The 26273-nt window shown below is 37.6% G+C and overlaps 2 protein-coding genes across 2 annotated transcripts; both read left to right on the top strand.

Annotated features, from left to right (window-relative positions):
• Window positions 1-531: 531 nt before the first annotated feature.
• Window positions 532-7094, top strand: LOC137041345 (neuropeptide FF receptor 2-like). The gene is made up of 2 exons (XM_067417524.1): window positions 532-1659; window positions 6340-7094. Exons 1-2 carry the CDS (start codon window positions 1289-1291, stop codon window positions 6749-6751), a joined length of 783 nt encoding a protein of 260 aa, XP_067273625.1. The 5' UTR covers window positions 532-1288; the 3' UTR covers window positions 6752-7094.
• A 1476-nt stretch (window positions 7095-8570) lies between these two features.
• Window positions 8571-11549, top strand: LOC137041342 (acyl-coenzyme A thioesterase 1-like). The gene is made up of 3 exons (XM_067417523.1): window positions 8571-9357; window positions 9679-9881; window positions 9986-11549. The coding sequence occupies exons 1-3, from the start codon at window positions 8853-8855 to the stop codon at window positions 10589-10591; spliced, it is 1314 nt and encodes a 437-aa protein (XP_067273624.1). The 5' UTR covers window positions 8571-8852; the 3' UTR covers window positions 10592-11549.
• Window positions 11550-26273: the final 14724 nt, after the last annotated feature.

Genomic DNA, 26273 nt, shown 5'->3' on the forward strand with positions numbered 1-26273 from the left:
TAGCCGCCTAAAACAGGTGAATTTAAATAATGGCTAAGTGCCTAAACGCATCTCGTTTTCATATAAGGGCCCTGTTCATGTTGTACAGACATTTTAATTGTATTTTGTGTCTGTTAAGAGGCACAAAGACACCCTTTACGTTTATGGCCTCAAAGATGCCGTTTTAGCTGAGTGGGGGCTCTGGGCATTAACTGTAATAGCTCATGGTTGCAAGCACCAATCCGGTTCATTTTTTTCCTATACAATAAGCTCTAGAATGTAGCTGCTTAGTTAAAGGGGAGCAGTTAAGTCAGAAATCTAGAATCGCCAGATGTCCCCCATGCTCCAATCCGTTCTTAACCCTGGTCGCAGATATGCGGTAACAAAGGATACATCAGATCGTACTAAGATCAAACATTTCAGAGTAAATCTGAATAAATTATTGTAATTTATTATTAGTCATGTAAATGTATAATTACATTTACATAATCAATTCAAAGATAATAGATACATTAAATTTACTTCAGATACAGCAAATGGTCTGAAGTAAAGAGTAAGAAATGCATACCTGACCTCAAGGAAATAGGATACCTAATGCATTACAGGGTGATCTGGTTACATAATCACACCCTGAACCTTCTGCAACATCCATTAAATACCAGACCAAGACAGAAAACTCTTTCAGATGTAAACAATGGGTTCGCAATGGGAATTAGCATTAATTAAGTCCTATAGACCTTTATTGACAATAGGAGATAAAGACCAAATTGCATTGCAGAGGACACACCCATCATAATAAGCAAAATATCTTTAAATAACTTTTACAACCTTTGTTACCTTTTGTTTTACTTTTGTGAGAAAGAGACCTTTGTATCAGTCGCACTGAGACATTCCAAATGATACCAAACATGTATAACACTTGTTAATATTAACCCATATTGATTTTGGGTGAATTGTTTTGGGGAGGTGGGGAAAGAGGCAGTGAACGGAAAGACATGTAAATTAAGGCAATTTTTGGTTGATTAACTTTTGTTGTCTCGGATAAAGACGCTAAATGCACAAGAGTGAGTTCAGATGTTAATTTCCCTTGTTTTCTCAGTGAGTCGCCATCTCCTACAGATCTTACAGTTTATCCAGTCTTACACAATCACTTGCTACAATGCATGCTTCAATTTAAATATTCAAACAATTCTTCTGTGCTGTGAAGCTCATGGGTACATATCACTGGATATGAATAACATACTGTTTCTTGCCAAAATCAGGCTTTCCTCCTTTAAATTAGCTTGCATCCTTCAGGTAACTTATTGCCATGGGAACCGCTGTTGACAATCAGATGAAGGCTGTCCATTCAATTGTGTGTCCTTCGATACTGACCTATAGGCTTGTGAACCTTCAACCTTTTCTACTTTTCATCTCGTTCTCCCCAGGTAATGTCGCAGTGCTGTGGTGCACTTGTTACACCAACGTCTTCAAGTCTGTCACAAATCTCTTCATCAAGAACCTGGCGTGTTCTGGTATTTGTGCCGGGTTGGTGTGTGTGCCTTTTTACATAGTTCTAAATGCCAGTCCCCTATGTTGCCTATGGGTTCATACACTCATGCTGTGCAAAACAATCAAGTTCCTACACAGGCTTTTCTGCTCTGCCACTGTGCTCAGCTTTGCTGTCATCGCCCTGGACAGGTGAGTGGATATACATGTATTTATCTTTTGCTACCAGCTGAAGTATAATTGTCTCAGCTTTGAGGTCACTATTATCAGTCTCAACCAAACAATCATTAAACAATTTGTTAAGATAAAAAAAATAAGGTAAATTATCTCGTGAACCAATCTGGAATCTCTTAAGTTGTCCGAACAAATCATTCTTTTACAGAGTGAACTGATTATTGTTAGCAAATCACACATAGCTTACTACTTTAGGTTCTAATGCTTGTTAGACTCAACAAGCTCATTTAAAAGGTGGGTGAAATGCTGTTTCATGCATACTGAGCTTTTTACACTTTGACTTGTGTAAAGACTTAGACTTAGACTTGGATTCCCATCCTAAACATAGACAAAGTTTCAAAAACTAATGTTGGACGTTTGATAGAGTATTTCTGTGTCAAAAATACTCCTTCCGGTTTCTCACAAGTTTCGGAGAGTTTTTTTCGAGTATGGCTCGACTTGACGTTAATAAGAGAGGAAGGTCCTTGTATGGGCCGTACGGGCTCGCGACTAGAGCGAGAGAGGAAATGCACGTCCATAAACACTCTCTCAGGTGCAGATCCAGTCGTCCGTGAACACTTATGTCGCGCGCCGTGCTTCACTTTATTCCTATGGGTGACATCAAGCGACTTCAACGCTTCAACACAGCATTCTGGGAAGGCAGCGCTGCATTTGAACCGATTTGAACGCAGAAATGACGGGAAGCTTCACAACATCGCTTCAGTCGCGTCTCAAAGTGGATTTACACGCCACTGCTGTCAGGACTTCACCAAATCATACCAAAGAAGTGTGTTTTTGACGGAAAAGTCCCAGCGATAAAGTTTCGGTCCTGCTTTGGAAGCAGCCGGTGAGTAAAACTGCTTCAAATGTCTATGCTGTTGGCTACCGTCGCATAAATAAACATCAGTAAAAGACACGATCACGTTCTTCATCATTCAAATGCGCTAACGTTACTCCATTGCTGTTCTATGTATAACGTTACACTAGTCTGACGTGCAAAACCGTTTTGCTTGCTACTGCTAAGGTTTAGTCGCATACAATATTCCATAAACCGAATCATGTCCTCATAAACTGCGAGTAAACACACAAATGTTGACAGGCCACTAATAGAATAGAATAGAATAGAATAGAATAGAATATACTTTATTGTCCCATTGCTGGGAAATTTGTCTTAGACATCATGACATGGCCAGTGTACAATAAGACAATACATACATACATACGTACATACAAACATACATTAAAAGCCTACATTTTAATATAAAATAACAGCATTATATATCAGACATAAGATTCTCTATTTAAGAGTTTGACCGCAATTGGCACAAAGGAGTTTTTGTAACGATTTGACTTACACTTCAAGACCCTAAATCGTCTCCCTGATGGTAACAAATTAAAATACATATGTAAAATATGTGTGTCATCAGCAACAATTTTTTTAGCTTGTTTAAAAATAGATGCCTCGTACACCTCTTGTATAATTTGTTTATTCTTAAACCCTATAATTTTTTGAGCAGTGTTTACTAGGCGTACTAATTTTGTTTTTAATTGAACAGTCAGGTTCCCATACCAAGCAGTGATTCCATACCTTATTAAACTCTCAAATACAGATTGATAAAACAGAACCAGGATCTTCTGATTTACTCCAAACACTTTTAACCTTCGCAGGAAGTATAACCTTTGCTGTAATCTAGAGCATAGACTGTTAATGTGAGGAGACCAACATAATAAGTTGTCTACATAAACACCTAAATATTTGATTGAAGAAACCTGTTCAATAATATTGCCATGTATTATAACAGGACTGTGATCCCCCACAGATCTAGGATCAAAAATCATTTCAACAGTCTTTTTTTCGTTTAAAAGCAAGTTATTAGAGTCACACCAGGCAACAAACCTGTCAACATCAGAAAAGTACTGCAATGGTTAAATACAGTACATACCACAGAGACGGACGTCCTGCTGCTGCTGTTTTTCCTGTTCAATTTATTTCTGCCTCAGATTTGATTGTGGATCATTATCTGTATTAGCTGAGATAGCGATGGGTTTCTCCACGCTTGAGGACGTCACCGCTTTGTTCGCGGTCGTCATTCTTTAGCTCCGCCCACTCGATACGCCTCCAGGCGCTCGTTTTTTTCTGGAAAGACTCGGTACAGCCTATATTTCTTTTATAAATATAATAAAACTAAAGACTTTTCGGAGATATGAAGGATGCAATACTACTCTATAGGTACTCAAGATTGACATGAGATTGACTGAGTGTTTCACCCCCCCCCCCCTTTAATCCCAATTTTTTCCCCAGACATGAAAATATCCAAATTATGTGTTGTTAGGAAAAGTGTATGAAAAATTGTGTTTTATGGTCAGTCAGAATTGTGGCCAGTGGGATAAGTGTATACTGAATTGATATGTTTCAGCAGTAATTACAATTCTTATATATGTATCAGCCCAGTTATAAACACATTTTAAACTCTGAATTCATCTTATACGATTGGTCACTACTGTTGCCATCAATATATTTACTCATTCTATGACCACACTCAACAAAACCTGCGAACCACACTCAACAAAACTGAATAATTGTGAAAACAAGAAGTAAATTGTTTGCACCCTAACCACGTGACACTGTACATATTTAATTTTTAGTCTCTTTATTTTCTCCATATTTGCAGGAAATCACTAAAACACCAGTCACTAACATTTTTGAGCTTTATAAATGATAATATTCATTATGGTTGCTATTGCGATGTGGTGTACATGCTCGACAATATCCCTATCCGATCCTTTGAATAGTCCTATTTAATAATTGTTAATCGACGCGTCATCCTCAATAAACCTGTATCTTACGTGACACCGTGACTTGATTTCTGACCTGTAAGGTTGCCAGAATAATAATCATACACTGTTTGTTAATAGGCCAGAGGAGAACTGGCACTCCGACTGAGTCTGGTTTCTCCCAAAGTTTTTTTTTTTTCCATCATGCCCTGATGGAGTTTTACTTCTTTGCCACTGTCGCCTTTGGCTTGGCTTGCTCAGTTGGGGACACTAAAATTTCGATGTAAGTTTTCAACTAAATATCCAAATACAATGAATTACTAAATTAACTATCTCAACTATATTACTGATCTGCCCACATTGACACTATATGATAAATTAAAATGAGCTGATGACATCACCGTTTTCTCTAGGGCGAACCAGAAACAACCATTTTGGTTTCTCCAGAACCAAATTTTGTTGCTATATTTTCCTGTTTAACACTGTGAAGCTGCTTTGAAACAATCGTCATTGTAAAAGTGCTATATAAATAAAGTTGCCTTGACTTGGCAAAATCCACTCATTTCAATACTACGGTTATGTAATTGCAATATCATCCAACTGCGGCCAAAAATGGGCATTATCATACTGGTGGGCCTTACCGTTTTCGCAGACTGGAATACCCCCTTCTTCTTCGCCTCTTCTGCTAAGCTGCTAGCAGTCAACATCCGGATTAATATGTTCAACATTCACTAGTTAGTTTTTCTCAAACAGAAGCTTCAAAATAAGATCTAGCATATTAAGCTTACATTTACGTGTAGGACTTTATGTCTATATCTCAGTCCTAACTTTAAGCATAGGCAGACATCAGCTAACATCGAGATGCCTAAGCCGTTTTAGAAGGAGCTTGACTAGGCTTAATTTACTGATATTACCACACGATCATTTCAGGGAGGCTCCATGGTAGCTAAATCTAATGAGAATGTTGGGGTTGTGGAGTACATGTTCATTCTACAAGTTGAGGACACAAATCTCTCTATGGATCTGCCCTAGATCATTTTTTCCCAAACCATTTCATCGGTAATCCCGTCCTGCAACCGATTTCATTGGCTGAGGTTACAGTGATGGGTAGGTTTATGGATCAGGGTTGGGTGTAAGCAATCGTTATTCTGATTGACATGGCCAAAGAAATGTTTAGAATCAGTTGCAGGATTTCTGCTGAACTGGTTTGGGGGGAAAAAATCATGCATATGGAAGGGGAAATGACATCATACCCAGTGTGCCTTGCGAAACTTATCGCGATTGGTCGATGAGACGCTACCAGGAATGTCCAATAGGCATTATTATTTTATGACGGGAACGCCAAGCCGCAGCTGGACCCTCCTCTGTAATTGAGACAGGGCTGGTAACCAACAAGTGATTCTTATTTAGAACCAGTTTCATTTAAAAAAAAAATACAAATTTAACACAACCTGTGCAATCGGGGGTTCCTCAAACAGATTTCACTGCATTGACTAACTGCTTGGAAAAAAAAGCTGCTTGAAAGAGAAACAATCGTCGTTCAGAAGAGTCCTGACTTTCTGTGGTCATTAAAAATGCCATGGCATCCGGTGTCCTGTCCAAATTCCCTCCATTGGCCTTTATCAATCATGGCCTCCTAATAATCCCATCCACTGAATTGGCTCGATCACTCTCTCTCCTCTCCACCTATATGGTGTGTGGAGTGCACTGGCTCCGTTGTTCTGTGGCTGCCGTTGTGTCATCCAAGTGGATGCTGCACACTGTTGGTGGTTGAGGAGAGAGCCCTGACATGATTGGAAAGGGCTTTTGGGTGTACAGTAGTACATAGTAAAGTGCTATATAAATACTTGTCTGCCCCATTATATCCCTCTCTTTTGCTTTTAGGTACTACTCAGTGTTGTATCCACTGGAGAGAAAGATATCAGATGCCAAATCCAGAGACCTGGTCATCTACATCTGGGTGCATGCCGTGTGTCACAAAAGGTCTCGGAGCCAAATGCAAGTTCACAAGTACTACAGTCACAGTCCACAGAAGAGAGACCACAAGCGGCGTCCAATGAAATCCACTCTGGTCGGTGACCGGAGAGAAATCCTCACACGACAGATGACTGACAATACCGTCCAAGCACTAACAGAAGGCAGAACAAAACCCGACAGGAACGGAAGCTCACCGGAACCTGGAAGAGACTGGATCTCGCCTAAAAACAAAGCGCACCAGTCACCTCGGGAAAACAGGACAGAGTTCACTCGAGGACAAGTTCACGTACATCCACAGGTCTGCAAATTCTGGAATTGACAAGCATCCAGATGCCTGCGACAGAATCAGAGGAGGACTGAAGAGAGAGACAGAATAAAGAGCTTCCGACTGGACTGGACAGAATGACAGAGACCAACCAAGGCAATGAGCATGCAACGAGAGACAGAACAGCGTGCATTTTAAAGAGAACAGCCGATGAGACGCGACAGGTGAACAATTGCCGAAATGAGTGGGAGGAGTTAGAGAACCCGAAAGTAACCACCACCAACAGGTAAGAAAATACACACACAGAGATCACCATGGTGGCAAGTGCCCTGTTTTCGCCATAAGCAATGTGACGGATGTCTACGCCACCTTGTCTTGTTCTGATGGTCAGTCTTTCGGACATCTGGTTTACATGGTCACTTACAGCATTACCACACTTATTTTACCACTGGCAGTTGTGTTTTTAGCCATGGCACTAATCCGCCGGGCATTAAGCAGCAGCCAGAAGAAGAAAGTGATCATCGCAGCGTTGCGCACCCCTCAGAACAGCATTTCCATTCCATATGTGTCACAGCGTGAGTCTGAACTTCGTGCCACTCTGTTGTCCATCGTCCTAGTCTTTGCACACTGCAGCACTCCCTACGCCGCTCTGGTGATATACCATGCCGTGCTGGGGGCTGCAATAGCCTCATCTTGGTTACAACTGACTGCTGTGTGGCTGCCATTGTCTCTCCTCATCTATTTTTTATTAATTTCCTATTTTTATTCAATGAAAACACAACCTTCATGCCTTAGCCTACTGAGTAAAACCAAGAAGTATATTGACAGTATTATAGACTAATTAAAAAGCAATAAGTGAATATTTGTGAAGTTTGCAAATTATTCATTTGAATTGGCCTACTTATGTAGATACTTTATTTAGCCCTTTAGTGATTTTAAACGGTCCCTTATGGTCTTTTTTCTTTTCTACTATTGTGTTCTCTTTTTATTCACTGTGTAAGGGGGAATTAAAATCAACATAAATTGAAAAAGATCTGATAATTACATGATATGTTTAGCTTTTTTTCTCTCTTTAAAACGTAATAGATGTAATTAGTGCAAATGCTTTGTCTTTCATTAAAAAACTAAAACAAAACAAAAACTATCTAGAATTTGAATATTTGGATGATGTGGCAAGCAACAGGATCAGATTTATTTCTCTTTTGATGAGAAGAAAGAAGTGTGTGAATTCCAATTTTTCTTTCATTTCCTGTTAGTAATCATACCCTGAAAAATTATTTTTTAATAATAATAATAATAATTGATGTGTCAACTGATTGCAATCTCAGTCTTTGTAAACTTTTCTGCTAATGTTCAATAATATTCTCTTTCAGGTTTTGGGCTAAAAAAAACAAGATTCCGAATACTGAAGGCAGCAACAATATGACTCTTATGCAGCAATATCAAGCCTTGCAAGTGGACTAAAATCATCAAGGCAAGATATAATCTATGAGATTCTTATAAGTTTGCTAAGACTTGGTAATGAAGCTTAATAAGGTTTTTATGGGTTCCTGCACATGTGGGAGTGGAGGCTAATATATTGGTCGATAAGCTAACCAATCTTTAAAACATTTAGAGACTGAAATAAAAGTTACTCTTAGTAAAAAAAAAAAAAAAAAATTATATATATATATATATATATATATATATATATATATATATATATATATATATATATATATATATATATATATATATATATATATATATATATATATATATATATATTAAAAAAGAGGTTCAGGAAAATTAAAGAATTTCTAAATAATGAATGGCAAGAAATATGGAACTGTGATGGTTAAGGCAGATGTGTAGGCTATAATACAGCAAGTAGGAAATGGAAGAAGTGTTTTTTTAGATCAAGCAGAGAATGAAAAATATGTGATGCTGTTATAAAATATTTTTATTGACCGAAATAGCGGGAGAATTTAGTTTTTTTTCTTTTTTTCTTTTCTTTCTAATTATTAGTGCTTCATTCCCCAGTCCATTTGATGGCGTTAATGCACCGAAAGTTGGTTTGCCAACCGCTATTAGAAGAAGAAGAAGGTAGCAACCGGCAACAACAATTGTAACCTAACTAACTGACAGTGGTCAGTCACATAGACAGTCAGACGACATGTTTTCCCTGCTGAAGTTTGCATTTACCTCTTTCGCAAGAAGCGCTGGGAAAATGCACTACAGTTCGGGGGTCAATATTAGGCTTTTGCCAAGTTATAAGTGCTCTTTTGAAGACCCAGTGCAAGTGACAGTGAGTGGCTTAAAACCACAACAACGTGTGGATTTACGCTCTGAAATCACAGATGACAAGGGACTCGTTTTCAGAGCTTCGGCCACCTACCAAGCAGACGCAAGTGGTCAAGTTGACCTCAACCGCGACCCTTCTCTTGGTGGCAGCTTTACCGGAGTTGAACCAATGGGCTTATTCTGGGCACTGAAGGCAGACGTAAGCTGCAAGTTTACACTAACAGACGTAACACGCCCTGCTCTCGTTAACCTTGAATGTGTCAGTGACGATAAAGTCATCGCCAAAATAACAAACGAGAGGCACTGCATGACCGATGGCGTCCGGAGAATTCCTGTAACCGAAGGCAGAATCAGAGGAACTATTTTTATGCCACCTGGTCAGTGATTTTTGCTGTATAAGCGTCTTAAAGAACTTTAAAGTTCGTAAGGCACTCCATTTAGCATTGGTTCTCAGCTAGGATGACTTAAGTATTTAAATCTAACTCTAAATTATAATGCTAAATATTAACTTGTACTTAGACTGTTTTGTAGCGGCGCCTTGTGGTGAAAAAGTGCAGTGTAACACTTTTATGATAATAATAAATTATAAGATGAACAATGGTTTTACGGGTGTCCAACGACATGAGGGTGAGTAATTAATGAAATAATTTAAATTTTTGGGTGAACTAACCCTTTAATGCAATGTTCTAATTTTTCAGGTAAAGGACCATTTCCTGGGATTTTGGATACATATGTGTTTAGAGGAGTTCCGTTTGAGTTGAGGGCAGCTCTGCTGGCAAAACGAGGCTTTGCCGTTTTTGCCTTGGCTTTTCAAGGTTACCAAGATTTACCCAAAAGAGCTGACAAATTTCACCTCGAGTACTTTGAAGAAGGCATAGATTTCCTGCGACAACAGCCAGAGGTTAGTATGTATAACCTTATTGTTCTCATAATCTAAATAATATTAAGCTAATTACAATGGGATATTTATAAGAATTCAAATTCCAACATTTATTGTATTCAAAGGTCAAAGATCAAAAAATTGGCCTAGTGTCCATATCAAAGAGTGGAGATCTCGCTTTGTCAATGGCAACATTCCTGCCTGGTATATCGGCCACTGTTTGGATCAATGGATGCAATGCCAATACTATGCTCCCCGTCTACTACAAAGACATCAGTATTCCACCCCTCTTGTTCGATGTTACAAGAGCAAAAATGACACCGTCAGGCCTTTTGGATGTTGGGGATGTCATGCATGACCCGATGTCCAAAATAGGTCTTCCTAGCGTTATTCCCATTGAGCGTGCCTCTGGTAACTTCATGTTTATAATGTCAGAAGCTGACAGGAATTGGCAAAGTGCCTATTATGCAAAACTCGCATGCGACAGACTCAAAGCACATGGGAAAAATAACTACGAGCTGGTGAGGTATGAAAAAGCAGGTCACTTTATTGAGGTGCCTCATATGCCCTTTTGTCTTGCCAATTTTCATGCTGTAGCTAACCAGGTGGTTTTGTTTGGAGGGGAACCCAAGGCTCATTCAGAAGCACAGTTAGACGCATGGCAGAGGATTGTGAATTTTTTCAAAAAACACCTAGCGGCTGCTGATCACAATTGCAGATCTATGTTGTAAGAAAAAGGGAACATATAGTACATGAGTCAGGACATCCAGTTATAATGTTGACTTGCAATAAAAAATGGTCAAATTATTGATAATGGTTGATTTGCTTTTAAATCTACTGATGTTTCATACAAAGTATGGAGAATTGTTTTGTAAAATCAAACTGATTCAGTATGTGTTAAAGTTTAAGTTTGGGGTCAGTAAAATGTTTTTTTCATTTCAAATCTTGTGCTCACTTATGCTGCACTTATTTGATCAATAACACAGTGAAAACAGTAATATTGTGAAATATTACAATTTAAAATAGTTGTATATTTTAATGAAAAATGTAATTTATTCCTGTGTTGGCAAAGCTGAATTATTCCAGCATTTAATGTCACATGATCCTTCAGAAATCATTCTAATATGTTGATTTGATTGTCATAAACAATTCTTATTATTATCAATGTTGAATGAAAACGGTTATGTTGCTAAAACAGAGATTTTGGGAAAGAACACCATTTTTTAAATAGAAATCTTTGGAACAATTTAAAATTATTTACTATCACTATCAATTTTTTAAGCAAAAATATTCATTAAAAAAAATCTGACCGGTAGAGACCACTTAACATTGATTTATTTAAAGTTATTTGAATCATATTGTAAAAAATATTCACTTTACTTTTGGTGTTTATCTGCATTCTTGTTTTTTCATTCTCTCTGCCTCCGGTGCCTTTATTTCAAAGAAGCTTTGATTACATCTTTAGCCTTAATGGAGGAAAAAAACTTTCATTGTTTTTGAACGATGGTTTCAGTTTTGGTTGTTTTCATTCAAAGTATTTTCTTTTCTATTGAATGTTTATGTGTAGATAAACATTCCATCAGGGTACAGACTCTGACAGAGATATGCAACCATGACCGTTGGAAGTGAGTTACTTTATGTACCTAACATATACTGGAGCTTCCAATAAAGAATGATTAGATATCTTGAGATTATGTCTGTTTTTTATGTTGTATTATTAATTATTTTGAGTAATTATTCTAATATTCTATATTTCTGATTCTAAGAGGTGGCCTCCTATGTCTGATTTGCATGATTTTGATCAAATGTGTTTGTCGATGGAATGATCAGCATCCACAAATGATTATTAGGAAGCCAATCGTTCACAAGTAAAGTGAATAACAATGATTATCTTTTCATAACGGCACCTGTTAGTGGGTGAGATATATTAGGCATCAAGTGAACATTTTGTCCTCAAAGTTGATGTGTTAGAAGCAGGAAAAATGGGCATTCGTAAGGATTTGAGCAAGTTTGACAAGGGCCAAGTTATTGTGATGTCTAGAAGACTGGGTCAGAGCATCTCCAAAACTGCAGCTCTTGAGCTTTCTGCAGTGGTGAGTATCTATCAAAAGTGGTCCAAGGAAAGAAGGGTTTGAGAAGCGCAACAATGAGTTTGAGGTGTTGACTTGGCCTCCAAATTCCCCAGAGGCCTATTGCACAAAAGTAGAATTAAGACATCCAGGATAAATGACTGAGCTGGGGCCAGTTCTTCATACCTCGCTTAATACATCTGAGATGATTTGACAGATCGTGACAACTGATCTCTGGCTAATTTGGTTCTTCAAATGAATTTGCGGATTGGATTAAAATATCTTGATTAAATGATCTGAGATTGCTGTCGTGCCTGTGTTCCCTGAAAGAGGGCAGACGCATCAATACTCGAAACCACGATCAACAATGCAGCGATTGGCCGGCGTCAAGACAACGTAATGACATCATATAGTCCTAACTAAAGCCACATTGTCAAAGAAAAAAGAAGAAGAAAAAAACACGAATTTCTGGATCTTTATAAGGAAACAGACAAACGACCAAACCAACATAAAAGTTAGCTAATTTGCATCAAGTTTTGATGAACATGATTCCCAATTTTTTATATTCACGATTTTATAATATTTGCACACACTTTACATTTTTATTTCATAGTTGTAATTTCATTTTTGATTCAATTTGAAGCAGATTTGTTATGTGAGAATATTAATTAAAGTTTCTTAATGGTCAAGATCAAATTATCTGCATCTCTTGAGCTGCATCAAGCCAGTCCCATAATATTCGTCATCACTTAAATTAATGCACGACGAAGATTAGCTGCACAATGTGTGTAAACCGCCAATACAACTACACTGTAAAAAATAAAAAAAATTGTTTTTTGCTGGTTTAACATAAAAAAAGTAAGTAACCTGGTTGCCTTAATTTTGAGTTTATTGAAATAAAAATTCGAGTTGATACAATGAAGGAAATTTGTTTAATAAATAGAAACTCAAAAGAATATTGTATCTGAACCACATTAAAAATATGATAAATCACTATTTGGCATGTTTCACTGCGTCATCAGAAATAAAACAAACACAATTACTCAATATGCTTACAAAATCTTTGAATAATATTTAAATAAAGGTTGTCGAATCTTAAAAAATGTACATTGTATTAACTCAAAATTTTAATTTCAATGAACTCAAAATTTTAAGGCAACCTTTTGATTTTTTTTGTAAATAATTTTTTACAGTGTATAAAGTAATTATGGCGAAATTGTCAACAGTCAGTTAACCAATCTAGCTAACTGAGTTAGCAATGTACGAAGAACGGCCCCTGAGCTCAGTGAATCCAAAACAAGGGTGTTCAGGCCTAATTGGTTGCACAAAGAAAGACCAAGCCAGGATGAGCAATCACGGATTCATCAAGCCAGTGAAACCAATCTTGGATAGGTGCGCGCTCACGGCTCACTCAAACAGACCCGCCACCGATCACAGAGTCACTGATTCACCATGGCAACAAGACTAGAGAACAATTACACACTACCACTCCGCTGAAACATCACAATTACAAGTTCATTCACACCTCCAAAAACGCTGTTTTACTCTGATTATGAAACAGTTAATTTTTTTATTTAAATGGACTGCAGATATGAGTGAAATTGTGTAAAGTAACTCCATCATGTACTGCTTTGATAAATTATCTAAACTTAACATTATTTACTACGCTCAGTAGTATGGTTTAATAGTCATTGTACTCTGCTTCTTATGTTGTCCACTGATTTTTTCTGTGTTCTCCTGCTTTTATTAATGTAGGCCTAAAGCTGCTTTGAAACAATGAAACAATTGTGAAAAGCGTTATAGCCTAAATTAAAATTGAATTGAATAAATAGATGAGCTAATAATAATAATAATAATAATCACTTTAATTTATATAGCGCCTTTCAAAGGACCCAAGGGCGCTTGCTCCATTGAATATTTTTGTGTGATAAAAAGGTGTCTCTTTTCGTGTGTGTGTGATGTAGATTAACCATGACCGGGCCAAAACGAACATGGTGGCAAGTCAAAATCAAATAAGAACATTCTGCAGAATGGTAAAGGCCCTGACTAATACTTAAAGCTACACTGTGTGATATTTTTCAGTTTCTGTTCCTCTCAATTCCAATTTCGTTTTAACTCCTACGGTGGCCAATTTAGTCCAAGATTAACATGGCAATCCCCCTCTTCACATTCGACACGGTGCCATCGAGTGTTAAAACGCGAAAGGCAAAGCTTGACTTTATGGGTATGACCCTCTTTGGCTAATGTACTTTCAAGATGGAGAGGCAACATGGCAACCGGCATTCGAACCCCTCACCCGTATGTATATTTAATGGCATATTATAAACTTACGAGAATACTTTATTACTTGAAAGGTAGTAAATATACATTAATAAGCACATATATTTTTGAAAGAACTAAGTGTTTTTAGCTAAGAATAAACTAAAAAAGTTACACAGTGTAGCTTTAAGCACAAGCCACAGTCTTTTCACTGCTAAAACGGTACAGACAATGTGAGCAGGCACCAGTTCTGGGTACAATTTATGCTTGTGTATTGCACTGCAAAAAATGCTCTTCTAGTCATTTTGTCTTGTTTCTAGTCTAAATATCCAACAATTCTTAAATCAAGATGCATTTAAAATGACATGATATTTTTCCTTGTTTTCTTAAAAATACGATGAAGTATTTGCTTAAAACAGGCAAAATGATTTGCCTTTGCGGGGTGAGAAAAATAATCTTGTTTCTGATTGAAATCTTGTTTCTTGTTTCCGTCCCAAACAGAAATAAGATTGTTTTTCTCACCCCATTGGCAGATCATTTTGCTTGTTTTAAGCAATGTTAGGGGTTAACAGCTTATGACCCAGGACCAGTAGTGAAGAAATGAAGACAGAGTCAGGATTGCAATTAAATAAAAGAAAAATTTACTTAAGAATAGTTTGCAGTTTCAAAAGCAGAAGCCAGCTTCAAGTCTCACAAGGAGTTGGTAGGCCGCGCTCCCTCTCTCACCGTCTCGTTGCCTCGCCCTATCGTACATACAATTGTCCCAACAGTTATACCATTTTCAAGGTCTTATCCACGTCATTACTGCGATGTGGATGGTTCTGATTGGCTCAGAGACAATGCACAGTCATGGTAAATTTCCACTCAAGTCAGTTAATCTGATGCACGTTTCCACTGACGTGTCACTTGTTGACGCTTTCACCCCGAATTAGGCCCGTGGTGACCTTCCAGATCTGGAGCAGACGCCAGCTTGCCCAGAACAACAAGTCCACCCATCTCTTAGGGTGCCCATTGAACACCATTCTGATCTGTAGCATAGAATATTGCGCACATACACAGATACACAGTCTCTCCAAGGTTGGAGCTGATTACGCTCCAGTTTTAACCAGTTCTTACCAAAACATACTGATAACATGTGCTTTCTTTTAGTGAGAGGGACACACAATAGTACAGGCAATATTCATCTTGAGTCTTTAGTGTTTCAGTAAAAGGAAATATAAAAGGAATAAAACATAATAAATTAAATGAAAGACAAATCCATCTTTCATATCTGTAAGCCGGGCTAAGTGAGCAAACCCTGTTGCTGCACTCCTGACATGTTAGGGGTGTGTGATACCTCCAAAATCCAAACACATGACCTTGTTGCCAGTGTTTAGTGACACATCACACATCTCTAGGCCAGACCCTCAGTCACTCCTCAGAGACCAAATACACACTTTAGAAAACAAGAAACTAAAACAAAATCATAACTGGATAGAATCATTATAATAATATAGGATAAATATTGATTAAAATTTTGATTATGAAGTTAATTAGGATATAAATATATACAGGTATATTGAAGCGGCAGTGGATTTCAAAATCCCCCCCTTCAGCAAGAACTCACTTCATTTTAATTTTATTTTTAAGATAACAAGGAAACATATCTTATGTCATTTTACTTATCTAGTAAATGCATCTTGATTTAAGAATTTTTAGATATTTGGACTGGAAACAAGAAAAAAAAAAACTAAATAAGAAGAGCATTTTTGCAGTATAGCCTACCTGCAAGCTTGTATTACACACAGTGTACAGCACAAACATCATAAGAGGACAAATCAATAAAAAAAACTAACTGAACACAAAAAAACAAACAAATTCCTCTGCCACCGCAGGATATATTTAACCAAAATTGCAAGCACACATACTAACTAAAATAATTCAACACATATTGGTCCCTCAGCAGGCCACATTGGAGGACATGCATCCATTCATTTGTCTGTTCAGGTGATGTGTATGGATTTGTCTTGCATTTATTGCAATGTGCAGCGGAGTGAGTTATATACAGATCTTTGAATGTGTATTTATCATTTTGTTGTATAATATGCTTTGATTCTGTGCTTTCCATCTTAAAGAATCATTGTGTGACTTCAGTGTCATAAAGAGCTGATGGTTTACCTGCTTTTTTTAAATCCGTATTCAATAAAGAAACATAATGTTACACTTTGTGTTTTTATATTTATATGAAATGTGTATTTAATATGCCAGAGTATTAGGGCCACACTGACGAAGAAGGAAAAAGTCATACATTTATGAGGCTGGTTCTTTCTGTGGAAAAGATGCATATTCTTTTTACATCCTGATACTTACACTGTAAAAAAAATTCAGTTCTCTAATAGAACATTTTCTAGTGACTGATCACATCTAAATTTTTCAGTTGCCCAAATTGAATTTCTGCGAATTGATGCAATTTAATTAACAGAAATTCAATTTGGCCAACTAAAATTTTATATTAGGCTCTAGGCCCAATAACAAGGCATACATCATAAAGAAAGAAAAAAATATATGTGATCAGTCACTAGAAAATATTCAAATGGAGACCTGAATTTTTTAACATTGTTAAATGTGTTGTCCATGTGATGCTGATGTACCAAAAGATTAAATATGTCCTTGTTTGTGAAACCATACCAAGAACAATTCCACGAAATGCCCAACAGCTGTCATTTTAACAACTGTCCTCCTCTAAAACAATCAGGGTTTTAATCCTCATAACTGATCTCTGGCTAATTTGGTTCTTCAAACGAATTTGCGGATTGGTTTAATATATCTGGATTAAATTATCTGAGCTCACTTCTCGTGCCTGTGTTCCCTGAAGAGGGCAGACGCATCGATACTCGAAACCACGATCAACAATGAAGCGATTGGCTGGCGTCAAGACAACGCAATGACATCATATAATTAAAAAAGCCACCTGGCAAAGAACTTGTCACAAAAAAAAAGAAGAACCTTTATAAGGAAACAGACAAACGAACTAACCAACATAAAAGTTAGATAAATTAAATGTGCACTGTTTTGATGAACGTGTTCCTAATTATTTATATTCACAATTTTATAATATTCGTACACACTTTACATTTTTATTTTAATGTTGTAATTTAATTTTTAATTCAATTTTAAACAGATTTGTTATGTGAGAATATTAATTAAAGTTTCTTAATGGTCAAGATCAAATTATCTGCATCTCTTGAGCTGCATCAAGCCACTCCCATAATATCCGTCAATTTCACCTTTATTGTACAACTTTTTATTATTTTGAGAAAATGTCATATACACAAGAAGAAATGGTCAGGATCCAAGCCACATTTTATTCATTTACTTCAGGAGACTAAGGACTATTGCACCAGTTTAAAGAATATTATGAATAAAAAAGCAAGAAAGACTATTCTTAAAGAATAGATTTTTTTATTATTATTATTAATTTATCAAGGTTTGTATACTCTGGCATTTTTTTTGTTTCATTGTTCTTTTTTTATTTTATTTTATTTTGTTGTATATGTGTTTTAATATATTTTCTTTGCTGTATTTTACTTTTTTTCTGGTAATAAAAAACAAAACAAAAAACAAAGATTAACGGCACAATGTGTGTAAACCTCCAATACATCTATAAAGTAATCATTCCATCACAATTCACAATTAAATTTCTTAATCAAGTGACTGTGTCTATAGTATTAAACACAAATTTTACACAACATTAAAATATTATTTTCAAATAAACTTTTATATTTATTATTATTGTAAATTATTATTGCCCCTGGTTCAGTAATGAACTCTTGTTATAAAGTAGCAGTGGCTGGGACAGATTTTAAGTATCACCTCAAGATGCAATCTAATCCTGAACATGAAATAAGCCTGCTCCCGAGCAGATTTAAGACCTGTTGCTATGACAGCAAGTCCAGGATGAGCTTCGAAGAACCAAACAATCCAAGATCAAGCCAAATCGTCAACAATCAAGTCCAGCTAACTAAGTTAGCGACGTACGAAGAACGGGCCCCTGATCTCAATCGAATCGAGCATCTGTGATTTGCTGAACAAACAAGTCTGATCCATGGAGGCCCCAGGGACTTAAAGGATCTGCTGCTAACATCTTGGTGCCAGATACCACAGCACACCTTCAGGGTCTAGTGGAGTCCATGCCTCAATGGGACAGTTCACTCATGACAACTCAAATGTACACTTTCATTTACTCAAAACCCTCAAGATGATTTTGAAGAAAGTTCCAACAGTTTTTTTTCTTTACAATAAAAGTCAAAGAGTTTAGAACAACATGACTGTAAGTTAATTATGAGAGAATTTTACTTTTTAGGTGAACTGTTCATTTAAAGTGTATTGCAGTAGAACTGCTATGACCCAGGTTAACTATTCATTCGAAGCTTGTTGCCCCAAATTAAACAGCTAAAACCAGGAAGAAAAGAGAGGCTGAAATTGGACATACACAGATTAGTTTATGAGGCCCATTTTAGTCAGGAAGAGGAGGAGAGCAGGGTACAGCTGACAAGGCCATGAGGGGTGTTAGTAAGCTTATTGACCCTCATGGTCCTGTCAGCTGTACCTTGTGCAGTGTGTTCATAGTATTTCATAATTACATATATATATAGCCTATAGCTTGTGCCTTGAGGAAAAAAAACCTGTTTGATTTTGAGTATCATCTCTAGTAACATTTCAACATTGCTCTAGTAACAAGGTCAGTTTTGATCAATAAACACATTTGAAACAGACACATCTTTATCGAATACATAGCCTATATCATTAAACATTTTTCCAAGTGGATGCTGCACATTGGTGGTGGTTTTGAGGAGATTCCCCCTTCAATGTAAACGCTTTGAGTGCCTAGAAAAGCGCTATATAAATGTAATGAATTATTATTATTATTAATCTGGATATAATTCATATAATACACACCCATATATATATATATATACAGTCTTGTTCAAAATAATAGCAGTACAATGTGACTAACCAGAATAATCAAGGTTTTTCGTATATTTTTTTATTGCTACGTGGCAAACAAGTTACCAGTAGGTTCAGTAGATTCTCAGAAAACAAACAAGACCCAGCATTCATGATATGCACGCTCTTAAGGCTGTGCAATTGGGCAATTAGTTGAATTAGTTGAAAGGGGTGTGTTCAAAAAAATAGCAGTGTGGCATTCAATCACTGAGGTCATCAATTTTGTGAAGAAACAGGTGTGAATCAGGTGGCCCCTATTTAAGGATGAAGCCAACACTTGTTGAACATGCATTTGAAAGCTGAGGAAAATGGGTCGTTCAAGACATTGTTCAGAAGAACAGCGTACTTTGATTAAAAAGTTGATTAGAGAGGGGAAAACCTATAAAGAGGTGCAAAAAATGATAGGCTGTTCAGCTAAAATGATCTCCAATGCCTTAAAATGGAGAGCAAAACCAGAGAGACGTGGAAGAAAACGGAAGACAACCATCAAAATGGATAGAAGAATAACCAGAATGGCAAAGGCTCAGCCAATGATCACCTCCAGGATGATCAAAGACAGTCTGGAGTTACCTGTAAGTACTGTGACAGTTAGAAGACGTCTGTGTGAAGCTAATCTATTTTCAAGAATCCCCCGCAAAGTCCCTCTGTTAAAAAAAAGGCATGTGCAGAAGAGGTTACAATTTGCCAAAGAACACATCAACTGGCCTAAAGAGAAATGGAGGAACATTTTGTGGACTGATGAGAGTAAAATTGTTCTTTTTGGGTCCAAGGGCCACAGGCAGTTTGTGAGACGCCCCCCAAACTCTGAATTCAAGCCACAGTACACAGTGAAGACAGTGAAGCATGGAGGTGCAAGCATCATGATATGGGCATGTTTCTCCTACTATGGTGTTGGGCCTATTTATCGCATACCAGGGATCATGGATTAGTTTGCATATGTTAAAATACTTGAAAAGGTCATGTTGCCCTATGCTGAAGAGGACATGCCCTTGAAACGGTTGTTTCAACAAGACAATGACCCAAAACACACTAGTAAACGGGCAAAGTCTTGGTTCCAAACCAACAAAATTAATGTTATGGAGTGGCCAGCCCAATCTCCAGACCTTAATCCAATTGAGAACTTGTGGGGTGATATCAAAAATGCTGTTTCTGAAGCAAAACCAAGAAATGTGAATGAATTGTGGAATGTTGTTAAAGAATCATGGAGTGGAATAACAGCTGAGAGGTGCCACAAGTTGGTTGACTCCATGCCACACAGATGTCAAGCAGTTTTAAAAAACTGTGGTCATACAACTAAATATTAGTTAAGTGATTCACAGGATTGCTAAATCCCAGAAAAAAAATGTTTGTACAAAATAGTTTTGAGTTTGTACAGTCAAAGGTAGACACTGCTATTTTTTTGAACACACCCCTTTCAACTAATTGCCCAATCGCACAGCCTTAAGAGCGTGCATATCATGAATGCTGGGTCTTGTTTGTTTTCTGAGAATCTACTGAACCTACTGGTAACTTGTTTGCCAGGTAGCAATAAAAAATATACTAAAAACCTTGATTATTCTGGTTAGTCACATTGTACTGCTATTATTTTGAACAAGACTGTATATATATATATATTCTATTATATATATATATATATATATATATATATATATATATATATATATATATATATATATATAATAGAAAATAGTTGGCAACACTGTTTCGACGGCGTTTATGGCAAGAACAAAGAGAACAAAACTGTAAAGAAGAGTATTTCTCTTCTTGCGAGCGCACGGAACACAGTCTGTGCACATACACGCTTAGTTTAAGCGAAGAGAAGAGATTCGCGATTGCACTGGACACGTTTTAAGTGCATGCATATTCTCTGAGTGATCCCAGAGAAAAATTGTACAAGAGCATCTTATCTGATTTTGAGAGCGCACGCACAGTTCTCGCACGCGAGCAGTGAGATTCGCGCTCAGTACATTCCGCACGCGAGCAGAGAGAGATTTGCGCTCGCGCATTTTATTCCGCACGCGAGCAGAGAGAGGTTTGCGGTCGCGCAATATAAATGGACTGCATTTATATATAGCGCTTTTATCCAAAATATATCAATGTACTTTCCCGCTACAATAATGCGCTCTCGACATTTGACAGGAAAATAATAGGCTACAGCAAGTAGGAAATGGAAGAAGTGTTTTTAGATCAAGCAGAGAAAAAAGTATATGATGCTGTTATAAAATATTTTAAAGACAGAAATAGAAGGGAGAATTTAGTTTTTTTGTTTGTTTTTGTTTATTTTCTTTCTTTTGAATTATTAATGCTTCACTCTCCAGCAGCTGGAAATGGCCGAATTTCACTGGGCGGACTGTAGTTTGTAAATGTGGTTGTTGTTTTTTTGTTTGTTTTTTTGCACAGTTTAAGATACCTTCTAATTAAGTTGTCCTCAGGTTAAGTGATGGATATGTGAACAGGGTTTTGACAATGTTGTCATCTCAAAATCTTTTCAGTTTTTAACACATTATTGCCATGTGAACCCATGTGTGGAGGCTAATTAAAAAGTTGGTGGGTCCCAATAGCAGCTGGTGAAAAATATTAAAGGTGGGGCATTTTTTTGCGAGGGTTCTGGGGGTTCTCCCCCAGAAAATGTATTATTTCGTCGCTGTGATATCCTGCATTATGGTGCATTTGAGGCCATATCTCTTGCCTATATAATAAAAGACCTCAAACCAGTCAATACCAATAGTCTAATAAAGAGACAATATTAATTTAACTGCCATAGAAATCTACAGTTTCACAGGTAGCTAATGATAATGAACAATTGCATGTTTATTATGCTCTGTGTCCAGATAGAAATAGTGCCGTTTACTAAACGATTGATTGGGCCAGACAAAATTACAGAAATCACTGAGTTATTTATCATGGCTATAGTGTAGGGTAAGATGCATGGCTTCAAGTTTTGACGATCAGAGGTTCGAATCCGCCTTTTACCACACTGGCTCTACTAGCCTAACTTTTCTCATCACATATCAGATCAGATCAGATCAGATCGGAAAGGCATTTATTTTCAATAAAAATGGAGAAAATTATTTAAAAAGGGGAAATAAAGTGTTTAACATGTTTTAAATAGGCTAATAAGTGTTTCTAAACAGACGTGCTGAATTAGAGACAATAAAAGTGAGTGGGTCCAATATCATTGGTCTTAAAAATTGGGTGGGTTGTCCCACACACACACAATGGTTTTGACACCTATGTGTGAACCCTAAAGTTACAATTTTCCATCATGCTAGAGATATGAAATGTTACTTGATTAAATAAATAAAATAATAATTGCCAGGTAAACCGTTGCCACCCCCCATTTTAGCATTTGCTATATCCAGGGAAAAAACGAAATAGGCCTACTGTAAATTAAAAATAAATAAAATAACAAATAAAGAACCAATAACTTGAATACAAGCAGCAGCACAGATAAATACTATCAAGCAAAGATACTGATAAAATAAACAATGCTTTTCAGGTTTTTTAGGTAGGTCTAACATTAGTTTTTAGATAGAGAAATTGAATAGAGTAATCAAATGTAAAATAACTGCATATTTAACTGTTTAAATGAAAGATTAATCCGTATAAAACTTACAAAAGCTATTCAATCAGTGATGTATCTTTTGTTTGACATTAAACAGACAGCAGTAAAGGCTACTGCCCCTTTAAACTTAATACAGGGATACGCTCGTCTTTTTCGACTGTATAAACTTCTCTTAAGCCATATTCTGCTTGGATACTCATCAAGATGGACATGTTGACATACTTTTTGTGCGAGTTTGTCCGTTCAAGCTCAAGACTTAAAAGAGAACGTACTCGGTTACTTTCGTAACCTCGGTTCCCTAAGAGAGAGGGAACGAGTATTGTGTATGGGAAAAACTTCTTTTCTCGAGAATATGAAGCAAAACTTTATTAATAAAGGTATCTATGTAAAGCGCAGTGCAGCTGCACGGCCATAGCCCGGCGCGAGGAGCGCTCTGATTGGCCAGGCCGCGGCAACTGCAGGAACCTATGGTGAGGCGGCTGAGAGGAGCGAACCAATGGGGGCGCTCCAGAGAGACCGCCAAAAAAGGGGGCTTATATTAGCATACAGGAGGCTATATAAGACCTTGATTCACCATAGGTGTCAGGTTTTAAAATTGACTGAAGCGACACCTGAGAAGCATGAACACGGCACGGAAAGCAATACATGTGTGTTCTCTCTCTCAGGGAACCGAGGTTACGAAAGTAACTGAGTGCGTTCCCTTTTGAGAGAGGTTTCTCGTATTGCGTATGGGAACACAATGTAAAACGCCGTGTGTGCTGACTGACCCAAAATCCCCAACTGAATGAGGGAAAGTCAAAAAACCTTAAGAGAGACCGACACAGGCGGGCTTCATAAGGAGAGTGAAAGAACCGGAAGAGTCGGTTCGTTTGAACACCTGACCAGACATAGTCGGATCTATGGTAGAGTGTAATGAACGATTGAGTATAAGCGGAACGCAATAAGCAATCGTGTTGCCAGGGCTGCAGATAGAGCCCTAGACGGAGAAAAGCATTGCTTGTAAAGCTGGGACCTTCAAATTGTAGAATCTGATAAAAGTGGGCGGAGAGGCCCAGCCTGCCGCCGCACAAATATATTCCATGGAAGTGCCACATGACCAAGCCCTAGACAAGGCCATGCCTCTAGTGGAGTGGGCTTTAATGCCTGTAGGACAGGTTAGGTTCTAGACCTATAAGCTAGTGAGATCGCATCCACTATCCAGTGTGAGAGTCTTGTTTCATGACTTTAGTAGAAACTTTAGTGCGGCCACCGAAGCAATGAAGAGCTTATCCGACTGCCTGAAGGGGGCGGAGCGCTCTAGATACAATCTCAATGTTCTGACTGGGCAGAATAGGTTCGCGTCTTATTCTCTGAGACGCGGGTAAAGGAAGCAATGTAAAGACCTGCATACTGAAGGGGTTGATAGCACTTTGAGTATAAAACCATGTCTTGGTTTGAGCACAACCTTGAAGTTGCTGGACCCGAACTCAAGACAGGAAGGGCTCACGGAGAGTGCCTGTAAGCCAGCCACTCACTTAACTGAGGCCAAAGCCAGCAGAAAAGAGTTTTTGAGTGATACATGCTTCAAGCTCGTGGTCTGAAGTGGTTAGGAGGGGGGACCCTTCACGGCTTCTAAAACCACGGGCGAGGTCCCAATAGGGACTGAGGAAGGGTCAAGGCGGATTTAATCTCCTGGCTCCTTTAAGAAAACATACAATAAGATCACTTTTCCCTAGTGAATGTGCTGCGATCGGAGCGTGGTTAGCTGCTATGGCAGAGACATATACTTTGAGCGTGGAGGGGGAACGACCCACGTCCATTTGCTCTTGGAGAAAGCGAGCAGTTCCGCCAGTTTGCATGAGTGTGCATCGATGTTTTGTGCAGCACACTGATTAGAAAACCACTGACCACTTCAAAGCAGAGCTGCCAGATAGCGGGGGCTCTAGCTTCCGAAATAGTGTTCATAACTTGTCAGAGAGGTTCCCGGATACCCGTTGATGGGCCATACGTGGAGGGCCCACAGCTCAGCGGAATGGGCCATGGGGCTGTGTCTGACAGCTGAATCAGTTCGGAGAACCATGTGCAGTTCTTCCAAAGTGGGGCTATTAAAAGCACTGTGGATACCGTCTCCCTGATCTTTTTTTCTTTTCTTTTTTTTCTTTATGTATGACAGAAACATACATAAAGCATTATTTTCAAGTTAGTCCATATTGGTGCGTCATCAGATGTGAGATGAACCGCGGTGCAAATACACGGCACCCCTGCTCTCGGCACCCCGGTTGGGAAACACTGCCTTAACAGAGCTTTATCCATTTAAAATAACGGTTTCTATTCAGATTATCGGTCAAAATTATTTCAGATAATTTCCCAGCTAACAGGGAATGTTCTCAGTAAATTGGCTAATGTTCTCTCAAAGTTCTCTCAAAGTTATCAAAAAAAGTTCTTGCAGTAACGTTATTAGAACGTTGTGCCAACGTTATTTGCTATTGAGAAACGTTCTAAAAACGTTAGCTATAAAACGTTATTCTTACATTGTTAGTGGAACGTTTTAAAAACGTTTCTACATTAAAAAAAGTATTAGTCATTACAAATTAGTCATACAGCTTTTTTCTCAAACTTCAGATACATAATTTGTATATCCAGAGACAACTTAATGACACTTAAAGCTATTTTCGTGTATATATATATATATATATATATATATATATATATATATATATATATATATATATATATATATTTACAATCAGAAGAAAAATCTAGTAAACTAATAATGTATTAAATATAAATGTAATATAAATATAAAAGTCAATTAAAAAATTGGTTTGAGCTTTTTTTAAAGAAAGAACAAGATGTCAATAAACAAAAGCAAGTACATTAAAGGAGAAAACAGGAATATTTTATTTGATCATACTCCACACCCTTAGAAGAATGTTATTTAACGTTCTTAGAACCTAATGAGAACGTTAATACAACGTTATTAGGTAGCTGGGTTACCTCAGGCGGTCTGTTTTGAACTGAAGTTCTGTGAGGAATAATCCGAATAAAATGTGCACAGAATTAAATGGATAATTATTTCCATCGGCTGCAGTCAGCCGGTAGGCCTACTGGCTAATCACAAAAGTCAACATTGCGCTGCCATTATCACAGAATATTCCACAGAAGTTTATATCATTATACATTACGTTACGTTTATGTGGCTATTATATTGTAGACTATTGAGTGGCTAAACTATTTTAATTTTAATTTCCACACACACACAAAAAAAGTAATCCTTACTATTGTTTCTCCAACTCCGTCCCCCCTCGAAATTTACTCCCCGGACTCCGGACTTCGTCCCCCCACCCCCTGCTCTCCAGTCCAGTTGAGGGCGGTAATGCACCGAAAGTTGCAAAGCAAACAACCCCTGCGTCTTAATCAGCTCCCTAGTTCACTAGTCAGGGCACTGATCAGGACATAAAGTCAATGGGCTGACTCCCTGATCAGTGCCCTGACAACTGAACTAGGGAGCTGATTGAGACGCACTCAACAACAGCATTGTAACTGACAGTAGTC

Source organism: Pseudorasbora parva, chromosome 15 (assembly GCF_024679245.1).
Source record: "Pseudorasbora parva isolate DD20220531a chromosome 15, ASM2467924v1, whole genome shotgun sequence".
Classification (NCBI taxonomy): Eukaryota; Metazoa; Chordata; class Actinopteri; order Cypriniformes; family Gobionidae; genus Pseudorasbora; species Pseudorasbora parva.